A 20299-nucleotide genomic window follows, 5' to 3' on the forward strand; every position below is an offset into this window, starting at 1 on the left:
AACCTCGGTTATCTCATCTGCAAAATAGGGCTAACAACAGCAGTTGTTGTGAGGTTTAAATGAACACATGCTTAGAACAGTAGCTGAAATATTGGAAAGAGCTGAATACTTGTTAGCCATTTATTAGTAGTACATAACAGTACCCTTATCCTTAGCTCCTTAGTCAAAGCTAAGCCCCAAATCGATCATTTAGATTCCTCTTTCTTCTTTCCATTGTTCTGTCAGAGGTGCTACTGTAAGAAGTTGGGAAAAAAATTATTCAACAATCTCCAAACTAATGTGAAAAAATTATAATGATTCACTTACAAATGCAACACATTTATTAAATGCCAACACTGAGCTAGGCACAGTTAGATACACCATTGTCTCTCTTGCTGTATCTGGTATCAAATAGCTGTGGAAGCAAAGGGGCCACATACTAATCTGACAAGCTCAGGTGAGGCCTGTGTGGCAGCCTTACAAACTCAGACCTAAAATCACCACAAAAGACGGCCTGAAGTTAGAACTTACTAACTAAAAGCAGTTCGTGGGGGGTAGTCACGTCCTAAGCCGGTTTCTTCCCCTAACAAAGGTCAATCTTTACCTTAACTGAGCCTGTTGTCTTTTTGCATCTGAGATAACATACCCTTGGACTGTCAACCTAATTCCCTTTTATCCAGACCCCTCAGAGCACACTCTCCCACCAGAGCAGACCTCTGGGGAGCCTCTCTTGTTATCTCGTTCCCCACACACCACCTCTACGTGCTGTGAATGTTCACTCTTAACTATGGTATACCCACCAATGTCAAAGAAGTATGTATCTCTCCATTTTACTTTGTACCCGATCTCAGAGATTCTTCTGCTTTGTTTTCTTCCAACCTCCCTAATCTATCACCAATGGATTTCATGTAACCCCCTTAGGTATCCTCCTTTAATTGTAATGTATAAAATAAGGTGCTAAACTTTCACTTTCTGGAGCATTATCTCAACTTGCTCCAGAGGTTTTGCTTCCCAGCTACTGCTGTCAGTTTGGCTCAAATAAACTCACCAAAAATTCTCTACAGGTTTGAATGTTTCTTACGGTGACAGAGCAAAGCTTAAGCCATTTTCATCTATTTTGATGGCCTCACTAACGTATTTAATCTGTAATGTTCCCTAGAAGATACAGTATTATGCCCAAGTGTCTTCCAAATTGGCTACAGGGCATTTATTTGCTATTTAAATTCAGGTATGCAATGTGACATTAAGATCAAAGTAGAAAGGAAGCAAAGTAAAATAAGGTTCATAAGGCAAATAATCTTGTAAGAAATAATATGGCCTGGGGGTAAAATGCACATATATCCAGTAATAAGAAATTCATATTCAAATAAGCTTTGCAGGTACAGAATTAAAATAGAATTCAATTTTGTGATTCCATTTACCAGTCTGCAAACTAAGAAGTATCATCTCATTTCCCCGGGATTGGTCAATAAATTTAATGATTACAGTAACTACAAAGTTCTTTTGTAAATGACTGTTAATGATCGACGTGCATTTGAAAACACACTCCGGCCCTCTCTCTTCCCTTTTCATGCTGCAAAAAAGAACATGAACAGTAAGGACAACATTTGGAAATAAGACCTAGAGTTTGCTATAACTTGATTCTTTAGACATGACAATGCTTTCTTAGAATATATGTTATTACATTATCATCCAGTATATCAGGTAAGTAGATCAAGTGCTTTGTAATCTACATATAAATATCAACCTCAGGCAAGAGTCTATGGCAGTTAAGAACCTGGTTCAGATGAGAACAGAATTCCCCAAAATACCGTCTCCCTTCTGATCACGGTTGCCCTTTTGAACGTAAGCGCTGCTCTCAAAGATTTGCAGATGAAAGAGAAAACAAGGGGCTGACCCCAAGATCGGAACCAGGTGTAACCTTGTAATAGCTGGGAGGTAGAGAGCTTCATAACTCAATCTTCTGCTTCTAGGTGATGTTAGTAAAATATTTTAACATCAAAATCACCAACAAATACACCACTTTTTAATCATGAAATTTCAGCTCAGAGTGACTATACCTTATTTTGTATCTTCAGCACCCGAATGAAGGGAAAACCCTCATCTGTCCAAAGATACATTTCCACTAAAGTTGACTAGAATAAAATCTTTATTGGCTCCACGTGAAAATACATCAACTCCACTCCTCCGCATACTTAAAAGCTTAATGTTCCTTATGTTACTTCATTTCTTCAAATATCTGAAGTTGCTTATTCACACAATAAAAACAATGTCTGATGTCAAAAAACATACATCTCTAGAACAATTGGAATTAGTCTCAGAAGAACTCATTTAATTGAATTTGACATTAGCTCTTTCTCAGATTATGTGGCATTTCCCAATTATGCATGAGGTTTGCAACACCCTTAAGCAGTCAGCCAGTTCTTGTCTTTATCGAAGACCCAGAAGAGAGAAGATGGAAGTAGATTGAAATAAACAGGGTAGTTGTGTATATGTTCATGTAGTGGATACATTCAAGATATAAAGATGAGACAAAAAGAGCACCTCTGCCACAAACCAAGTCTGTGATCTGGGTTAAGTTAGCTCACCTCTCTGAGCCTTGACTTCCTCATTTAGAAAAAGACTCTAGGATGAATCTTTCTAGTTCCTTTTGCTCCAACATTCTACAGTTGGTTCTAATTTAACAGAGGCATGGTCTGAAACACTAATACATTTTGCTGGAGATTGATCAGCCCTTAGCAAATCAGAAGCCAAAGAACGTTCCACTTCTTATTCCACATCCCTACTTGTGGCAGAAGCTCACAGAGTTGGCCTCTAAAAAGGCCCAAGTGAAATCCCCATTTTAGGCCAGAGCAATGCCATATGTAACTTAAATGGTGTCTAGGTAAAGTGCCATTGATCGTTCTTTGATGCCACTGCACACTAGTCACCTGATGAACTTTGTTTTATGGGGCCTGACCCCCACACACAGAGAGTCTATTGGCTGGGCCTCAGTGCAGCCCGGACATCAGGATTTTTACAAACTCTCCAGGTAATTCTAATCTGAGAAAATGGGGACAATTGTTGGCATAAAGAAGTGATTCTCAAACTATATCTGAATCAGTCACCTGGAGGGATTATTAAAACAGATTGCTGGGTGACCTGCTTAATTTCCGATTCAGTAGGTCTGGGATAAAGCACAAGCATCTGCGTTTTTTAGCAAGTTTCCGAGTGGTGTGGATGCTTTTAACCAGAGGCCTCACTTTAAGTACCACTGCCAGTGAAGAACTATCATTGATGCTAGCACCTGAAGTCCTCAGTTTAAATTCTGATTCTATTATTACCACTTACGCAATCTTAGAAAAGTAACTTTATACTTCTTTAGTGTCTTTATAACAATACTTAGATCTCAGAGCTGTGAGGCATGAACAAATAGTGTTATCAATCAGGGTTTTAGCACAGTACCTGGCACAGAATGCAATAACAAATATTAATTTCCCTTTTCCATTGTACATGGTTAGATGGTGTGATTGATTACACCAAGAGCACAGCTGAAAACCTGGCAGGAAAAGGAAATAGATGACTGAAGCTAACAATGTCTCAGTAGGATTATATGTATAATACAGGAAAATATAGAAGTATTTTAAGTACATAGTCTTAAAAATACATTCATTTTTTTAAAGCTTTGAACACAGTATTTTGGTGGTAGAAAAAATTAGATACAATCTAAAAAGTGGCAGGAATATTAGACTCAATTTATAAACAGCATGGATTTTTTTAATGACCCACGATGGACTCTATGATAAGAATCAGAAATAAAAATATAATAGCATACCTGCCTAAAACATTAATATATTGATCTTTAATTGCTATTTAAATCCAGAGAAACCCTAAATTTTTAAAGTGCATCAGAATCCCTATCATCAAAGCAAAACTTCTACCAATGGTGGGATAAGTGTTCTTTATTTACATATACCAACAAATAAAAAACTAAAACTAGCTTTCCTTCCTGCTTGCCATTTTGTTTCATTTTGTATGTATGTTTCAGGTCCTTCCAAGAGTTACTGTCCAAACCTTGAGTCCAGGCGGCAAGCAGGCCCACTGTGATGGCAGCTCATACCACCAGACACAGGGAGGGTCCTGGGGGCTGTGCCTCCACAGTGGGGCAGGTTGAGGTGACAACTGGAATACTGTCAGTGTTTCTCTGTGGAACATACAAGTGCAATTGTCTAAGTGAGTCTCAAAGGTAATGAACAGTTCAGGCAGGTTTAAAGGTGTAAGTTGTATCAGTATTGTCCAAAGCAAGTTTCTCCCTATAGGACTATTTGACCCAGAGGCAAAATCTTACTGGGATTTTTCTCTCAGTAAAATCCCAGTAAAAATCTCAGTAAAAAGGGATTTTTATCCCTTTTTGAAAGAGATCCCTTTCCACTCTGACCTCATGTCACTAGGTGACAACTTTCTAAGGTATTCTCCAAATACCTTAGAAAAATGTCATGACTGTCTGCAGATCTTTTTTTTTTTGCTGTATTGTGTTGTGAATAGAACCATTTATTTTAATATTGTTTTCAACTGCTACTTAACCTGATGATGTATACTTTTAAGTTCTCATCCACTTAAGAATTCTCATAACTAGACTGTGAGCTACTCAAGAATCCTTCACTTGTGCCCTTCCCCCAGGAAGTGTTTCTCAAGTGTTTCAATTCTCAGTAACTGCTCCCTTTAGGTGCCTGCAATATATATTTCACACCTACTTCCATTGCCCCACCTATGCAGCTAATTTCATTTTTATGTGTATAGGTGTTCTCTTCCCAACTGGAACCAAAAATCCCTTTAGAATGGAAGCTGTGTGTATTTACTTCTTTGTAGAGGTGTCTTAACAACGCTAATGTCCAATCAACATTTGTAAAACACTTGCTAGATCATCCGTGCTAAAAATTAGACACAACCGGTTGCCTAAGGGAAGGTCCTTGTACTCTTGTCAAGATTTTAAGGCCTATAGTCTAGCCGGCATATTTGGAAGATGGAAATGATTTTCTTAAAGCCAGGAAATTAGCCTTGGTTCAGCTTTCTTTAATACCCCCAAAACCTCCAATACCCCCAACCTCCAATACCCCCAAAACAGGACAGCTCCCACCTCATTATTAATCTTAGTATTTCCCAGCATCCATTCATCTGTATCCTTCCCTCAACAGTTCCCTGTGAAACTTCCCTCCTCCCTAAAACAAACAGACCTCTTTTCTTCCCCTTCCCTGGAAAATAGTTCATTCATTAAAAGCCGTAACTAGTGTTTGGAACCTTTAAAAAAAAAAAAAAACTAAATCTGAACCCTCTAAACTTAACTGAATCAGAAGCAAAGCTGACTTTATGCCCATCCTGCCCGGGAGCAGCTCCTGCTCCCAGACTTTGTCTGGTACTAGGAGCTGAGAGGCTGGTGATGGCCTGAGGGGATTCAGGTCACACCTTGGAGGCACTGTCTTTTCTCATGACAGAGCTTCTCCATGGGCTTGGTCTGGCCCCATCACTACAGCTGATCCTTTAGTAGGACTGTGAGGTATCAAAAAAGTCACTAGGGCAGACCAGAGATTGGTTAAGATTTACCTTTAAATCTCAAAGGTTTTGAACAGATTGACTTGCGCAAAGCTGGATTATGGCATTTTATCTCCTATCACCTTAACTATTATGAGAGGAAATGAGAATGCTAGGATTTTAAATTAGTTGTTACGGTTTCTCTCTCTCTCTCTCTCTCTCTCTCTCAATGATTCAGGTTTGGCATCCTGTACGGCTCACTCTCTCACTCCCTCAGTTAAGATCATCCTTACATCAGAAACCTAGAAACCAGGATAATAGCTTTCTGCCTCTTTAACTCTCTGGAAGGCATCACTGTTATACTATAATATAAGCATATGTGTATATGTGTGTATGTATATTTTTTTTAAGTAAAAATGCTCTCCCCATTATATTTTGTTTGATATAGGCACTCAAGTATGTAGTTAGAAGGTAAATAAAGGCCACAAAAACTTCTCAAGGAAGATCATTAAAAAGAAAAAAATCCCCTCTACCTCTTCTGTCAGAGAGCTGGTCTTTGAGGCATGCCCGCTAAGACAATAGGTATCACCAGTGGTGATGGGAAGACTAGACCCTCCCCTCTTTGGGCTGTAGCTGAACTTCTATTGGTGGCCCTCGTAAAATATAGAACTCCTCATTTGTTGTAAGCAAGTCTTTTCTTCAGCTTTCCTTCAAACAATGCCTTTACTCTGCCATGAGAACACTAAGACTTGCAGATTTTGAACAGCAAGGTTCTGGTTGGGAAGCAATCTCTTTAAATCACCTGTGAGCTATGCAGAGAGAGGGAAAGATATGGGAGAACGGCAGGGAAGGAGGATGAGAAGGAAGAAATGTTCTCTTCATTGGGAGCACTGGAAGAAAGCAAGGTTTTCAAAGTTGTTGCCGGTATCTCATGAAGGCCCAGGCTGCTACCATGCTGAGGGCAAAGAGTGGCACCAGCACCATAGCCACGGGAATGCCACTCGGATCCCCTTCTCCTCGATGTCCTATTGGCCCATTTTGCACCTGTAACTAGAAGGGAAAGAAAAACGTTAGCTTTAGTGACCAATGTCTGTTTACCTCACCTGAAACGTCCAGGTTAACATATTACCGGGGTCTAAAGTTTCCAGACTACCCAACTCTGCACACCCAAGCAGTACCTACCACAGGTGGGGTGGGGGTCCTCTCTGTTTGTCCTCACCCGATACATCAATGCCACCAATTCTTTGGAAACAAAACACATCTGATGGGAAGGTATTTAACTTTCTACGCTACTGATCAAAAGGGACCCCTGAAGTTGAGTCAGATGACATCTTTCTGCTTTTGTACTGCCTCTACCAAACTATATGTGCACCATACCAGAAAAATGAAGACACAAGATGAAGTCCATCGTATCCTATAGGGATTCTGGAAACTACTGGGCAGCAAAGGGGGGACATCCATCTTCCCAGAATGTTTACTTGGGAAGATTACCAGGCATTAGAGTGCAGTAAAAGGAGATCTGAGCAGTGTTATTTCAACTATCTGTTATCTAAGCATAAACTGCACACACGTGTAATGCCATGATTCAGAAATCCTTTGTGATTCTCAGAAGGTACCACTCCCTCCTAAGATGGGGTCATGTCCTTCCTCCCTTCTCATGTACTAGCAGACACAGACAAAGGTGAAACCTGTATGGCATGGAGGTAAACAGAATCAGAGGTAAATTGGTAAAAAGAAATCATATCCAAGCACTCATTTAAGAGAGAATAACTTTAAAGATACATTGAGCCTATGTTGCAGACGCCTCCCAAAATCCTTGCTATGGGAGGACTTTTGTCTACAGGCTTCTCTTCCCATCATTCAAATCATAAAGACCTAGGAAGTAAGAAGAGGATACAGGGATAGGTGCCGCCTTGACTGAATTCTGAATTTCACTTGTGTTTTCCTGGAGCTTTCCTCTGAGCATCAGAGCTTCGGTCAGAACAGTCACCACGTTGATAAATGTGAGGGCTCATGGCGATGACAGGGAAAAGCACATAATGAGTGGGTATGGGAAAGCCCACCACCATCTTTGTACTTAGAGTTTTATAAACAAGAATGCTCAATGGCAGACATACATTTTTCCTTCCCTATTAAAAAAATGACTGTGAGCCCTGGCTGGCATAGCTCAGTGGATTGAGCACGGGTTGTGAACCAAAGTGTCGCAGGTTCGATTCCCAGTCAGGGCACATGCCTGGGTTGCAGGCCACAGCCCCCAGCAACCGCACATTGATGTCTCTCTCTCTCTCTCTCTCTCTCTCCCTCCCTCTCTCTCTTTCTCCCTCCCTTCCCTCTCTAAAAATAAAAATAAATAAAATTAAAAAAAAATGACTGTGGTTGTATTTTTTCCCCCATTTATTTTAATTCGGTTGTCAAACTTTATCTGTAAGGCATGTTTCACTTGGGTTGCAAGAATGCCATTATGAATTTCCTTTAATGGTAAGCAGAGCTCCAGAAGACTCCTGCTAGACAAGCTCCTCAAAAGAGTGGGAGTGAGCCCTGACTGGTGTAGCTCAGTGGATTGAGCGCAGGCTGCGAACCAAAGCATTGTAGGTTCGATTCCCAGTCAGGGTACATGCCTGGGTTGCAGGCCACGGCACCCAGCAACCGCACATTGCTGTTTCTCTCTCTCTCTCTCTCTTTCTCCCTCCCTCCCTTCCCTCTCTAAAAATAAATAAATAAAATCTTTAAAAAAAAAAGAGTGGGAGTGAAAAGGAAAAGAGTCAAACACACCACTCAAGACCACACCACAGGGTTTATTCTCAAGGACGGCACGAAAGCCTGGAACCAGGCTGCTGACTGCAAAGGACAGGACACCTACCCTATGCTGCACCCTCAGGGACACGGCGTAGCCTGCGTTCCGGAAGAGATCTACAGCATCCTGGTGCAGCAGGTTCTTTAGGTCTTGACCATTTACCTGTCACAAACAGTAAGAAAAAGTAGTAAGAGGTAGAATGTAAACTCTCTGAAGTCAAAGATTTACTTTCATGGGACCAAACATTTAAAAAACTCCTACAGAGCAACTTCCAAGGGTTAGGAGAATGGGTAAAGTCACTTAGAACTCGGTGTAACGTTTTTCATTTTTAAAGCTATGTTTTTCTAGAACTGAGGTTCCACAGGCCATTTGAAGAGCACTTAAAAAAAAAAGCTAATCTCCCTTTCATCTTGGCTCCTACACATTGTCTCATTTGGCATTCTTACTATATTTGTGTGTCTTCCATGAACACCAGCCTGGCTTCCTATAGCTGCCAGGGTCTTTCAGGGTTCTTTCTCATCCCTGGCACTGCCGGCTTCAACTCTAGAAATGTAATTATATGAAACTCTCCCACAATTTATTTTGATGTGGTACAAATGTACTAGCCCATTCTATTGGTCTTGCTCTATAGTGAGCAATTTCCCTTGATTCCAATGATGCTCCTACCTTCCTCAAGTTTATTAAAGAACATGTTTCTGTGACAATACAAACAAACTCCTAAAATATGTTTCAGTGCACATCAGTCCTACCACTCAGAGGCAAGAGATGTGACAGACTACTGGTATTAATATTTTTTAGTGTCAGGACTGACAGCAGCCACAAGTGGTATCTATCCCATACTGCATTGAGTGACGCAGCATAGCCCACTTCACCAAGGTCTACGTAGCCTTCATGCATGTCAATGACATCAACAGCAACAGCAGCAAAAACATCTCATATATTTAATTGGTAGACTGTGCTATATACATTATGAATTATCTAATTTAATTCTCACAATAATCCTATGAGGTAGAAACTATTTTCTATCTTGTTTTCACATATAAAGAAACTAAAGCTTAGCAAGATTAGGTTTTTTACCCCAAGGTATAGTAAGTGTAGGAGCTAGAGTTTGGGTTTTTAAATACCAGAAGGAAGAGTAAAGTGCCTGTGTTTTACTGCTCCTTCTGCACTATTCCTCTCCTTTGACTCACCAACTGTTCTTTGCTCAGCTGAAGCTCAAATCTTATTCAACCCCCTCATCTTCATTGTCACCATGTTCCTTCTCCAAGAGGTTCATAATAGTCCTCCCACTCTACCTCCTGCCAGAATCCTCGGTGGATTCATGTACCAACTATTTGGCTTTCCCAAATTAAAGTTTCTAGCTCTATTCCATCTTAGTCACCAATTGGCATAAGCCTTGGACGTCGCCATCAGGCAGTGAACTCCAGCCACCAAACCCTAGCACCCCTTTTCAGTCTTCAGACCACCTCCTCTGTTTTGCAGTTCTCTCCTGTCTTAGTTATGAAGACTTAGCTCTTAGTTCTTGTATTCCTTTCCTAATTCCTTCTTTCTCCCTGCCTTCTTAAGGTACGTATTTCTCAATGTCAGTTGTCTTTTGTCCTCGTATCTTTTCTCCTATGTGATCTTTCACAACTTTAACCACAATCTGCAAGGCTCCTAAACCGCTATCCCTACTTCTACTCCTGGGTTTACCTATTTCCTGCCGGATGCCTATACCTGGATATTCTGCTAGTCCCCAACACTTCCAAGTCCTCTTTATTGCTTCTCACAAAACCAGACTACTCCAACCTCCTTCTAATTGGCACTATCAACCCTTCGGAATAAAATTTTGATACTATTTTTTTAGTTTTTTAAAAACTCTTTATTGATAATATTTTTAAACTCTCTCCACTCTGTCAATAGTTACATACAATATATTGCCAAATTGTGTAGCCTGACATAATGACATTCCTCACATGCTATTATTTTCTTTCTACTATCTCTCTCTTTAGGCTGTGGATACTTTTAGTTGAACTACTGCAATCACCTCTCTCTGCCTTACCTTCCTCTACATCCTCGCTCATTTTACCCTATTCAAATACTATGTCTCCAGATCAGTCTTTCTAAAGTACTAGTGTGTATATCACATTATGGCTCAAAAACAAAAACAGAAGGAGAGGAAAGAGTGCATGACTGATTTCTCATTCTGAGATGCAAAGTCCTCTGGAAATAGCTGGAACCTACAATACGTTCCCAATTTAATCTCTTATTACTCCCTTTTATATATCCTATGTTCTAGCTAAATCACATAACTCGTTGACCCTGGGACCAAAAAAAACCCATGTATTCTTACTTTCATACCTGTGCTTAAGCTATATCCACCATCTGAATACCCTTTCCTTTAAGAAAATTCTATTTACCTTCCGAGATTGATCTTAAGTAGGATTAGTCCTGGTGCCCATAGCATAGAAATGAACACAGGGTTTTCTAATTGATGAATTTTGATTTCATGCCACCAAGCCACATTCTGATTATTTTTTTTGGTGGGGGGAAGGTAGATATTTACTACAGGGAAGTAACTTTGAGATTTCTCAACTAAGTCATTCTCAATTTTTTAGTTAATTCCTGGGGGAGAGTATAGGCATGAGAGGCTGATCGTAGTGAGAATTCTCACTTAACCAACTTAACCCATGTGATAACTGTAATTCTCATTTAAAGAAACAAGTATTTATTTTCTCCCAGAGACATACAAATAAGTTAATAATGCCGTCATGTTAACATATAAAAAAGGTGCCATAGCTCAGTATCAGAACCAAGTTTCATAGTAATATGAATGCAAATGGGAGAACTGTATGACATTCAATGGCAGAAATACTGAGTTCAAAATCATCTTTGCCATAGTAGCCAGTGATGATTGCTAGGAATCACTGTGTATTTATTACCATCTCTGCAGCTGCCTATTCATTTGCATGTATTAACTTGTTCAGTCCTCACAATAACCCTGTAAGTTAGGAGCCCCCACTTCATTGATAAAATTAAGAGAGGCTATGCCACTTGTGCATGGGCATGTATAATGGAAGCAGCAAAGCCAGGATTCAAAGTCAAGCTGCTGGGCCCCAAACATTCACGTTAAAACACAAAACTACAGAAATTTATACTGCAAGCAAACAGTTTATTTCAGTAACATATCACCACCCATCACATTAATGTCATAAACTGAGTTTTTATTGATTTGCAGTTTCCTTTGTATCTAATATATAACACATTGAAAAATTTAGAGTTGTATGAAAATATGAAGTGTTTATATATTGATTTTTCCATTTAAAGTATTTTTAAAGTATTTTTTTACTGATTATGCTATTACAGGTTCCCCAATTTTTCCCCCCACAAGGGAGAAATATTGGGAAACCTCCACCCCTCCACCCTGCCCCTCCAACCCTCCACAAACCCCCATCCTTAGTTCATGTCCATGGGTTGTACATGTAAGATCTTTGAGTCCTCTGTTTCCTATATCATTTTTTATGCCCATCGATTTTATGCCTACTGATTATGCTTCTTCTTCCCTGTACCTTTTCCCCCTATTCCTCCCTTCCCACTCCCCACTGAAATCCCTCCATGTGATGTCCATTTCTCTGATTCTGTTCCTGTTCTAGTTGTTTGCTTAGTTTTTGTTTTTGTTGTTTTTCCTTTCTTTTAGGTTCATCTGTTGATAGTTGTAAGTTTGTTGTCATTTTACTGTTCATATTTTTTATCTTTTTTTCCTTAGATAAGTCACTTTAACATTTCATATAATAAGGGCTTAGTGATGATGAACTCCTTTAACTTGACCTTATCTGAGAAGCACTTTATTTGCCCTTCCATTCTAAATGAGAGCTTTGCTGAATAGAGTAATCTTGGATGTAGGTCCTTGCGTTTCATGACTTGGAATACTTCTTTCCAGCCCCTTCTTGCCTGTAAGGTCTCTTTTGAGAAATAGGCTGAGAGTCTTACGGGAACTCCTTTGTAGGTAACTATCTCCTTTTCTCTTGTTGCCTTTAAGAGTCTCTCCTTTTCTTTAATCTTGGGTAACGTAAAGATGATGTGCCTTGGTGTGTTCCTTTCTGAGTCCAACTTCTTTGGGACTCTCTGGGCTTCCTGGACTTCCTGGAAGTCTATTTCCTTCTCCAGATTGAGGAAGTTTTCCTTCATTATTTGTTCAAGTAAGTTTTCAATTTCTTGTCATTGTTCTTCTCCTTCTGGCACCCCTATAATTTGGATATTGGAATGTTTCAGGTTGTCCCAGAGGTAAGACTCTACATTTTTTTGAATTCTTGTTTCTTCATTCTGTTCCGGTTGCATGTTTATTTCTTCCTCTTGTTCCAAATTGCTTTGAGTCCTGGTTTCCTTCCTGTCACTGTTGGTTGCCTGAATATTTTGCTTTATTTCATTTTGGGTATCTTTCATTTGTTTTTTCATTTATCGACCAAGTTCAATCAGATCTTTAAGCATTTTAATCACCAGGTCTTTAAATTCTCCATCAGATAGGTTGGCGATCTCCTCCTCGCTTAGTTCTCTTCCTGAGGTTTTGCTCTGTTCTTTCATTTGGGCCATATTTCTTTGTCTTGGCATACCTGATAAGTTGTAAGGGGGCGGGGCCTTATTCACCAGGGCAGGGCAACCCTCTTTGCAGCTTGTTGGGGAGGGGCCAGAGAGGGGACAGTGGAGCTTGCCTGCTCATCCCTAGTGCACCTTCCAACAACTCTCGTGTCAGACTGGGAGTTTCTCCCACCTTGGCAACTGCAGTAGTCCACTGTCAACTGAGTCTCGGTTTCCCCTTAAGTCAGCTCCATCTGCCCGGTCCACCACCTCACCACAGTTTTTCTCAGCTGGCCGGTCCAGGTGGTCCACTGCCTTACCGGTCTGGTTGTTCTGATTTTTTCTTTAATTCTTTGGTTGTCGGAGTTCTATGCAGTTTGATTTCCTGGCACTTCTGGTTGTTTACTGATTTTAGCTTGGTTGTTATCCTCTTTTTGGTTGTGCAAGGAAGCAAAGGGTTTCTACCTACACCTCCATCTTGGCCAGAACTTGTTTATATATTGTTTTTATTTATTTGTACATGTTGAAGTAGCACTGACATTTTAGAAGCAATTTAGTTAATTGCCACTTCATTGACAAGCCCTTTCTAGATGTGACTGATTTATTTCTTTGATTGTCCATACTATGTAACCATCTTAAAGCTCAAACTAAAATCTGCCTTATATCCTATCATTTTACATTCTACTGTAAATAATTTGGAGAAGCTATATCTCAATTCATCATTATAACCCTTATAATACCTGAATTAGTGTGTTAAATAACCCTTAAGTATAAGTGTCACATGATTTCCCAAGGTTTGGTTGCAGAGTACACCCTGCAAAAGCCATAACTACACAAAGCCTGACCGACACATTGTCCGTATCACACCAAGCTGAAAGGCCTGTACTCTAGTAGCAGCTTTACCCACCAGTGACTTGGTGGGTATATAATCTTGGTCCTCTCCTGAGCCCCCTGCTGCTAATAGGGAAGAAAGATATTGGTGACATTGGGCAAAGGAAGGTGCTATATAGGGCAGGGGCTAATTATGCTAATTATGCCCCTCCTAGTTAAGCCTGAAGTTATTCTAATATAAAAGAACTTTCGCTCTAATTGCTTTAAAATAAGTAAATAAACAAAACCCCAAACAAGATGTCTTTTAGAAAAGCACAGGAAGTTTCTTGTTTTAAAGAACCATTTCTCATCCTTTGCCCAACATAAACCAGCCCCATAAAACAAATTATGACTCTTTCTCTTTTGACAGTGTCATCTCTACTCCATAAATATTTGCTTTCTAATATTTATCTCCTTTAAGCATTTTTACAGATTCCAGCTCATATTAACTACCAAGTTCTATAGGCTTTACCCCTAAATATATGTGACATCCACCTTCTTTATCAACATCCTTACTAATATAGATCAGAGGGTCTCGGTGTGGTCCCAGAACCAGCAGCATTAGCATTAACCTGGGAAATTGTTAAAAGTGAAAACTATCAGGCCCTATTCTAGTGTTCTATGCGTTAACAAGCCCTCCAGGTGATTCTAAAGTTTTAGTTAGCTCTAACCTAAGATGCCCGAAATAGTCTTCTAAATGGGTATGGTTTCCATACCTGGTCTACTCACCCTATTTAATACATATTCCATGAATCCACAGATTTCATCAGCGATTTCCATTTACTGGAGTAGTGATTTTTTAAAATATGTGTCTACTGACCCATTACAGAAGATAGTGAAGGCAATCCAGTGGGTCAAGATGAATAAATAATTTTTAAAAAGTGAAATTACATAAGAAAACACAACATATCAGAAAGCATCACATACAGAAGAAATAAGTATTATTTTGTTAAACTTTGCTTCAGTTATGTGTGTTTATTGGTGTGTGTAGAGGCACACATGTGTATTTCCTATTACAGGTCATAATTTAAAAGGCTTGAGCCCTAGCTGGTGTGGCTCAGTGGACTGAGTGCTAGAATGTGAACCAAAGGGTCACCATTCGGTTCCTGGTCATAGCACATGTGTTCTGATAAGAAAACATACAATTTTTGTCTTAAGTATGGTTGTTAGCAGTCTTTAAAAATGCCTTAGGAAATGAGTAAACTGAGTTAAATTAGATGTTAGAGTTAGAGTTAAAAACTGAGTTTTCTTTGATGACTAATAATTTTGAAATGCCTCAGGATAATCTAACATTATTTCAGGATAATGTTAGTTTCAGGAATTCTGTAGAATAATATAAATGTAGATGTTTAAGATGTAGAAAAACATAGGCTCAATTTAATAAGCACTGACCTCAGATAATACTCTGGATATTTTAATTTTTTTATCAAGATCCTGAAATGAGCTGCAGTTTGGGGGAGGGGGTATCTCTTTTTTCATCAAAGTTGAAGAAAAAAAATTATCCAGTTCCAATTAATCAGGCCCAACCAAAAAGTCAGTTATACTATAATTCATCCACGGAGCAACAAATTTACTAGATGCTTACTCTGTGCCAGCTACAGGCCTGAGTGCTAGGGACACAGAGATGAGAAGACAAAGACTCTTCCCTAGAGGTGCTTTTGTCTGAAGGGCTCTATATAATACAATGTCTGAGCAGCTGATTAGATAATGAGGATTTCTGGTGGGTCTTTCCTATTGATTTCTAAGCTAGGAGCAGAAACAAATCTTTCATTTTCTTTTAATTCTCCATAGAATCTGGCACATGCACTCTGCAGGCCATCAGGTACAATAGTTGATAAATGTTGATGACTACTCAACTCTTTCATTCACCAAATTAATCACTGTATTTGAAGAGAATATGAAATGCAGCTGACTAATGGCCCAATCTGTGCCATTTTTGTTATATAAGGGGTTTGGTCATAATGAAACATTCATCTGTGCAGTATAACAGGTATATCTTCCAGCACTTCATAAAAATATCTAGTTCACTGAGGACTGATTATTTTTGACTCCCCATCTCCCTTCCTAGGCAGACACATGGGGAAAATGAGAAACCTAGACAGTTTACTAATTTTTTTCACAAAAAGAAAATTTCCCCAGATTTCCTAATAACCTATGCAAATATTAAACCATCCTTACCATCACATACAAAAAATGAACTTAGGGTGAGGAATTTCCAGCCCCCATCTCAACTGCAGGACTGTTCACCTTTGATACCTGTTTTTGTTTCATGGCTGCCAGACATGACAGGGCTTTACGCATCATTTATAGTCATTAAAGACGTTTCTCTCTTTTTTGTTTAAACCATCCACAGTGAAAATTAAATTTCATTTTTGATGAGAAATGGAAAACTGCATAATAAATTTGCAGTTATTCACTTTTAGAACTTGAAATTAAGACAAGGTATGGCTATTTAGGGATAAATGCAAAGATTACATTAATAGTCAATAACTAACAAGAAACCTAGATCACTTAATGATACTTCTTGGACTTATCCAAGATGGATATGTATTAAGGAAAGGGCATTTTTATTTGATCATCTAGCAAAAGTTAAGAGTTTTTACAACACGGACCTGTGTGAGGAGAACAGGAAAGCCCATAAAGAATAAATGGGATAATAGGCTAATAATTTAACATCCTTTTTGAGAGACCCCAAAGCCAATCATAAATGAGTACTTCAGTACATCAAAGGGATAAAGTGAGCTAAAGCATAGATGTAACCGTTTAATGGCTAACAATTCACTTAAGGATAGAGAAGGAACAAGATGGTGAGTGAGACAACCGAGTCGCTGTTTCTTAAGGAATGAGATGTAGAAAGAAGAATTTTAGAGCAAACTCTTGGAAGGGATATTTGAGTCAAAGGATATAAACCTAGATAGAATGGAGAGGATATGCTGTCCTTTTCCACCTATATAAGCTCCATCTTTTTCTCTGTCTTCTTTATCTCTCTCCATATCTGCTTGCATTTCCCCTGTCTTCTTTCATATTTCTTTCCCTTAACTGAACAGAACATAAACTTGAATCATTCTTTGTAATGTTTAATATATATTTGTAATATTTAATATCGTATATAGATCTTTGTAATATTTCTTATATTTTGATAAAGTGAAATCCTCTTTCCTATAAATTGGCCAGGGCCCAGGAGAGGGTTTTTTTTTTAAATGTTTAAGAAAAAAAGGGTAGATTATTACTGTCTCTATCCGAACAGATTAATAAATAGGGTCTAGAAGCTTAATGAACTGAAAAGAGGCAAAATGGTCAGTGAGAAGGACTAAAATGGAATATTACCATTCATGATACTTTACATTCTGATCAGCCAGCCTTGCTGGATTTGCCTGAATTTACTAACTTGTTTCATTTGTTAAATACATATTGGACAATGTGCTAGAATGAAAAAGGTTAAAAAGAGATCTGGTCCCTGAATTGAGGAACTTCCAGAAAATAATGGAATTAATGGTTACCATTCAGTAAGGGTCTTACTAGAGACTTTAGCAGAGTGAAATGGAAGCACAGTGGACAGATATCCAAATCAGGTTGGATTCCAATGTTTTGTCTTAATAATGGGAGAAAAGGGCTCTGAGTCTAAAAAGAACACTTAATTCCTACTTCCTTTCTAGGAGTTTTGGCATAAAGGAAGATATATTAATGTTTAAATCTACAAAAAAGGAAGTGATAAAGTATAACAGAAAAACAAAAAAAAATTGTGGATTTTAAGTGCCTACCCCACCCACCAGTCCATCAGTCCTCCCCGTTTCATGTTTTTTTTGAACTTGGGTAAGCAACCTCATACTCTGGACTTACTTTAGCCTTGTCTATCAAGCAAGGTAATATAATCCATATTCTATGGTAGGGCTGAAAAAGATGACTGATCAAGGTCCCTCCCATTGACCTCTACAATTTGGACATTTCCTGATCCAAAAAGGCAGGAATCTTCCCCAGGAGTAGGAAGTGGGGTCTAGGGAACAAGGGACAGTGAAGGAGGCCAAAGCCAGTTCTCACCGAGAGGATCTTATCACCCTCCTGGAGCCGCCCATCCAGGGCCGCAGCCCCATTCTCTTTGATGCTGCTGACGTAGATGCCACTGTCGTTGGAGATGTACTGCTGATCTGTCCCACCGACGATGTTGAAGCCCAGCCCTAAGAAAATCATGGAGGAGTTGTGAAAGAGATAGAGGTGAATAAAAACAAAGGGATTAAGGAAGAAGAGAGCCCCGGCTGGTGTGGCTTAGTGGATTGAGCATCGGCTTGAGAACCAAAGGGTTGCTGGTTTGATTCCCAGTCAGGGCACACACCTGGGTTGTGGACCAGGTCCCCAGTGGGGGCATGTGAGAGGCAACCACATGTCGTTGTTTCTCTCTTTCTCCCTCCCTTCCCACCTGTTTAAAAATGAATAACATGTTTTCAAAAAATAAAATTAAAAATAAAGAAAAAGAAGAGAAAGAAAAAGGCCTAGTGGAGTAGGGAGGTTGATCAGTCAGAATATTATATAGCAGCCTGGCTGGCGTAGCTCAGTGGATTGAGTGCAGGCTGCGAACCAAAGTGTCGCAGGTTCGATTCCCAGCCAGGGTACATGCCTGGGCTGCAGGCCATAACCCCCAGCAACCACACATTGATGTTTCTCTCTCTCTCTCTCTCCCTCCCTCCCTTCCCTCTCTAAAAACAAATAAATAAAAATCTTTAAAAAAAAAAGAATACTATATAGCTAGTGAATACTCATGGGCAAAGTCATTGAATAGCATCATCAACAGAGGTCAAGAGTATCTAGAGCTGCCCACTCCGATCAGGTGGAACTAAAAATATAAACATGGTGATCAACATGGTTTGTCGAATATAAAAAAATCTATGCTGAGTGAAATGATGGTGATTCTTGTTAAGATGTGCTTCCATTCACATTTGATTCTGATCTATTGATGGCATTCAGTGGATCCAGTTCTTGACTTTCCTGTTATTAATGTAACAGGGTTAGCTGTGCTCATGAGAAGAAGCTATATTTTTAACTAATTAGAAAAAAAACTATTCCTAATTTAGTGGGAGAGAGATTCCTAACCAAACTTTCCCTTCCATACTTCTCCCAACCTTTAGGAGAGTTTGTGTATGGTGGTGTTTTGGAAGAAATGGTCTTGGGAGTTCCATTTATTTTTTTCTATTTTGAGTTAGGGGGCAGTAGTGTTAAGTATTGACAGGAAACCTGGGAAACAGAAAGGTACTGTATTTTTGGACTATAAGATACACCCCCCCAAAATTTGGGAGGAATAATGGTTGTTAATGCTGCTGTTGAGTTGTTTACATTTACATTGGTGAAATATTATGTTATTAAATATTTTACCACATTTTTAGCTTCAAATTTTTTTTCCTATTTTTTTCCTCTAAAACCTAGGTGCGTCTTATGGTCCAAAAAAATGTGGTAACTGATGCTTCATGGTAGAAGTAAACTGCCAAATTCACTCTTCTTTCCTTTTCTACCTCAAATACAAACAATCACATACTTGGGTAGAGTGACTTTTAAGTTTTATTTGCAGTAGAAAACTGACTACTCATGATTAGCAACTCCTCATTTCTCCTTCTTCCCCATCCCAGCAACCACCATCTCTTCTTTGCTTCCAGAAGTGACTACTTTAAATGGGTATAAAATTTCAGTTACACAAGATCAGTTAAGTTCTAGAAATCTGAAGTACAACGCTATACCCACACATAACAACAGTGTATTGTACCCTTAAAAATCTGTTAAGAGAGTAGATATCATTTAAGTGTTTTTAACTCACCAAAATAAAATAAAATAAAATAAAATAAAAAACAGAAAGAAAACTGACTACCAAAGCACTGTTTCCATGGACCAACCACTTAGTTGTGGGAAGGATTTCAGTTTACTAAAACCATTGTTATAAAGGGACTTTACCTATGCATAAAAAGAAAAAGAAGGAACTTCCCTAGGGTTTTCTTTATGTTAGGTACTGTAGAATTCAGAGCCAGGGTGCAAAGAGAAAGGAGACTGGAAAGAATTAATAAGCAAAAATGCGGTATCACAACTGAGAGGAACAGCCATTAGCCTACTACTAGTTTCAATAAAAAGCAGATACTTAAAGAGACATGTGTGGGCTTTCTAAAACTTTTATTCATTGGTGGGATGAGAGCTTACATGTAAAGTGCATAGTATTACTATAAGCACTAGAAAATTAATCTGTGATTTAAGGAACATGTGGCTGAAGAGAGAAACAGCAGGAAATATTTAATTTAAACATCATAAGCTGTGCACAGAATATCTGCAGCTGGAGGATGAAAAGGATTTAAGATACATGATAGAACTACTTCTGGAAGATGACTATTTCAACTACCTGGAAGTATGGGGCATGAAAAATTTAAGTTACTAAATGGTTTCTTTTAGAACACTCTTAATTTGTATTACAGTGTGGGGCAAGTACTAAAAAGGGGATGTTGGGTAGTTATTTGAGACAAAATGGAAAGGTAGGTGGAGCCTATCTTATGAAAGGCTTTGAAATGACCTCAAAACAGTGACAGGTTTGAGCAAGGTGGCTGAGGCCAACCAGCAGCCTCTCTC

General features: G+C 39.0%; 1 protein-coding gene across 1 annotated transcript in view; it reads right to left on the reverse strand.

Moving 5' to 3' along the window:
* Nucleotides 1-2105: 2105 nt before the first annotated feature.
* The window catches only part of LOC123808937 (synaptojanin 2 binding protein), a 53327-nt gene continuing 35133 nt past the window's right edge, over nucleotides 2106-20299 (reverse strand). The window contains exons 2-4 of the mRNA XM_045823911.1: nucleotides 17744-17880; nucleotides 8348-8443; nucleotides 2106-6537 (exon numbers count right to left, since the gene is read on the reverse strand). Of these exons, the coding sequence (XP_045679867.1) occupies nucleotides 6397-6537; nucleotides 8348-8443; nucleotides 17744-17880 (374 nt within the window). The 3' untranslated portion in view covers nucleotides 2106-6396. The remainder of the gene's footprint in view (nucleotides 6538-8347; nucleotides 8444-17743; nucleotides 17881-20299) is intronic.

This window comes from Phyllostomus hastatus, unplaced genomic scaffold, assembly GCF_019186645.2.
Source record: "Phyllostomus hastatus isolate PE091 unplaced genomic scaffold, TTU_PhHast_1.1 phas_scaffold_501, whole genome shotgun sequence".
Taxonomy (NCBI): Eukaryota; Metazoa; Chordata; class Mammalia; order Chiroptera; family Phyllostomidae; genus Phyllostomus; species Phyllostomus hastatus.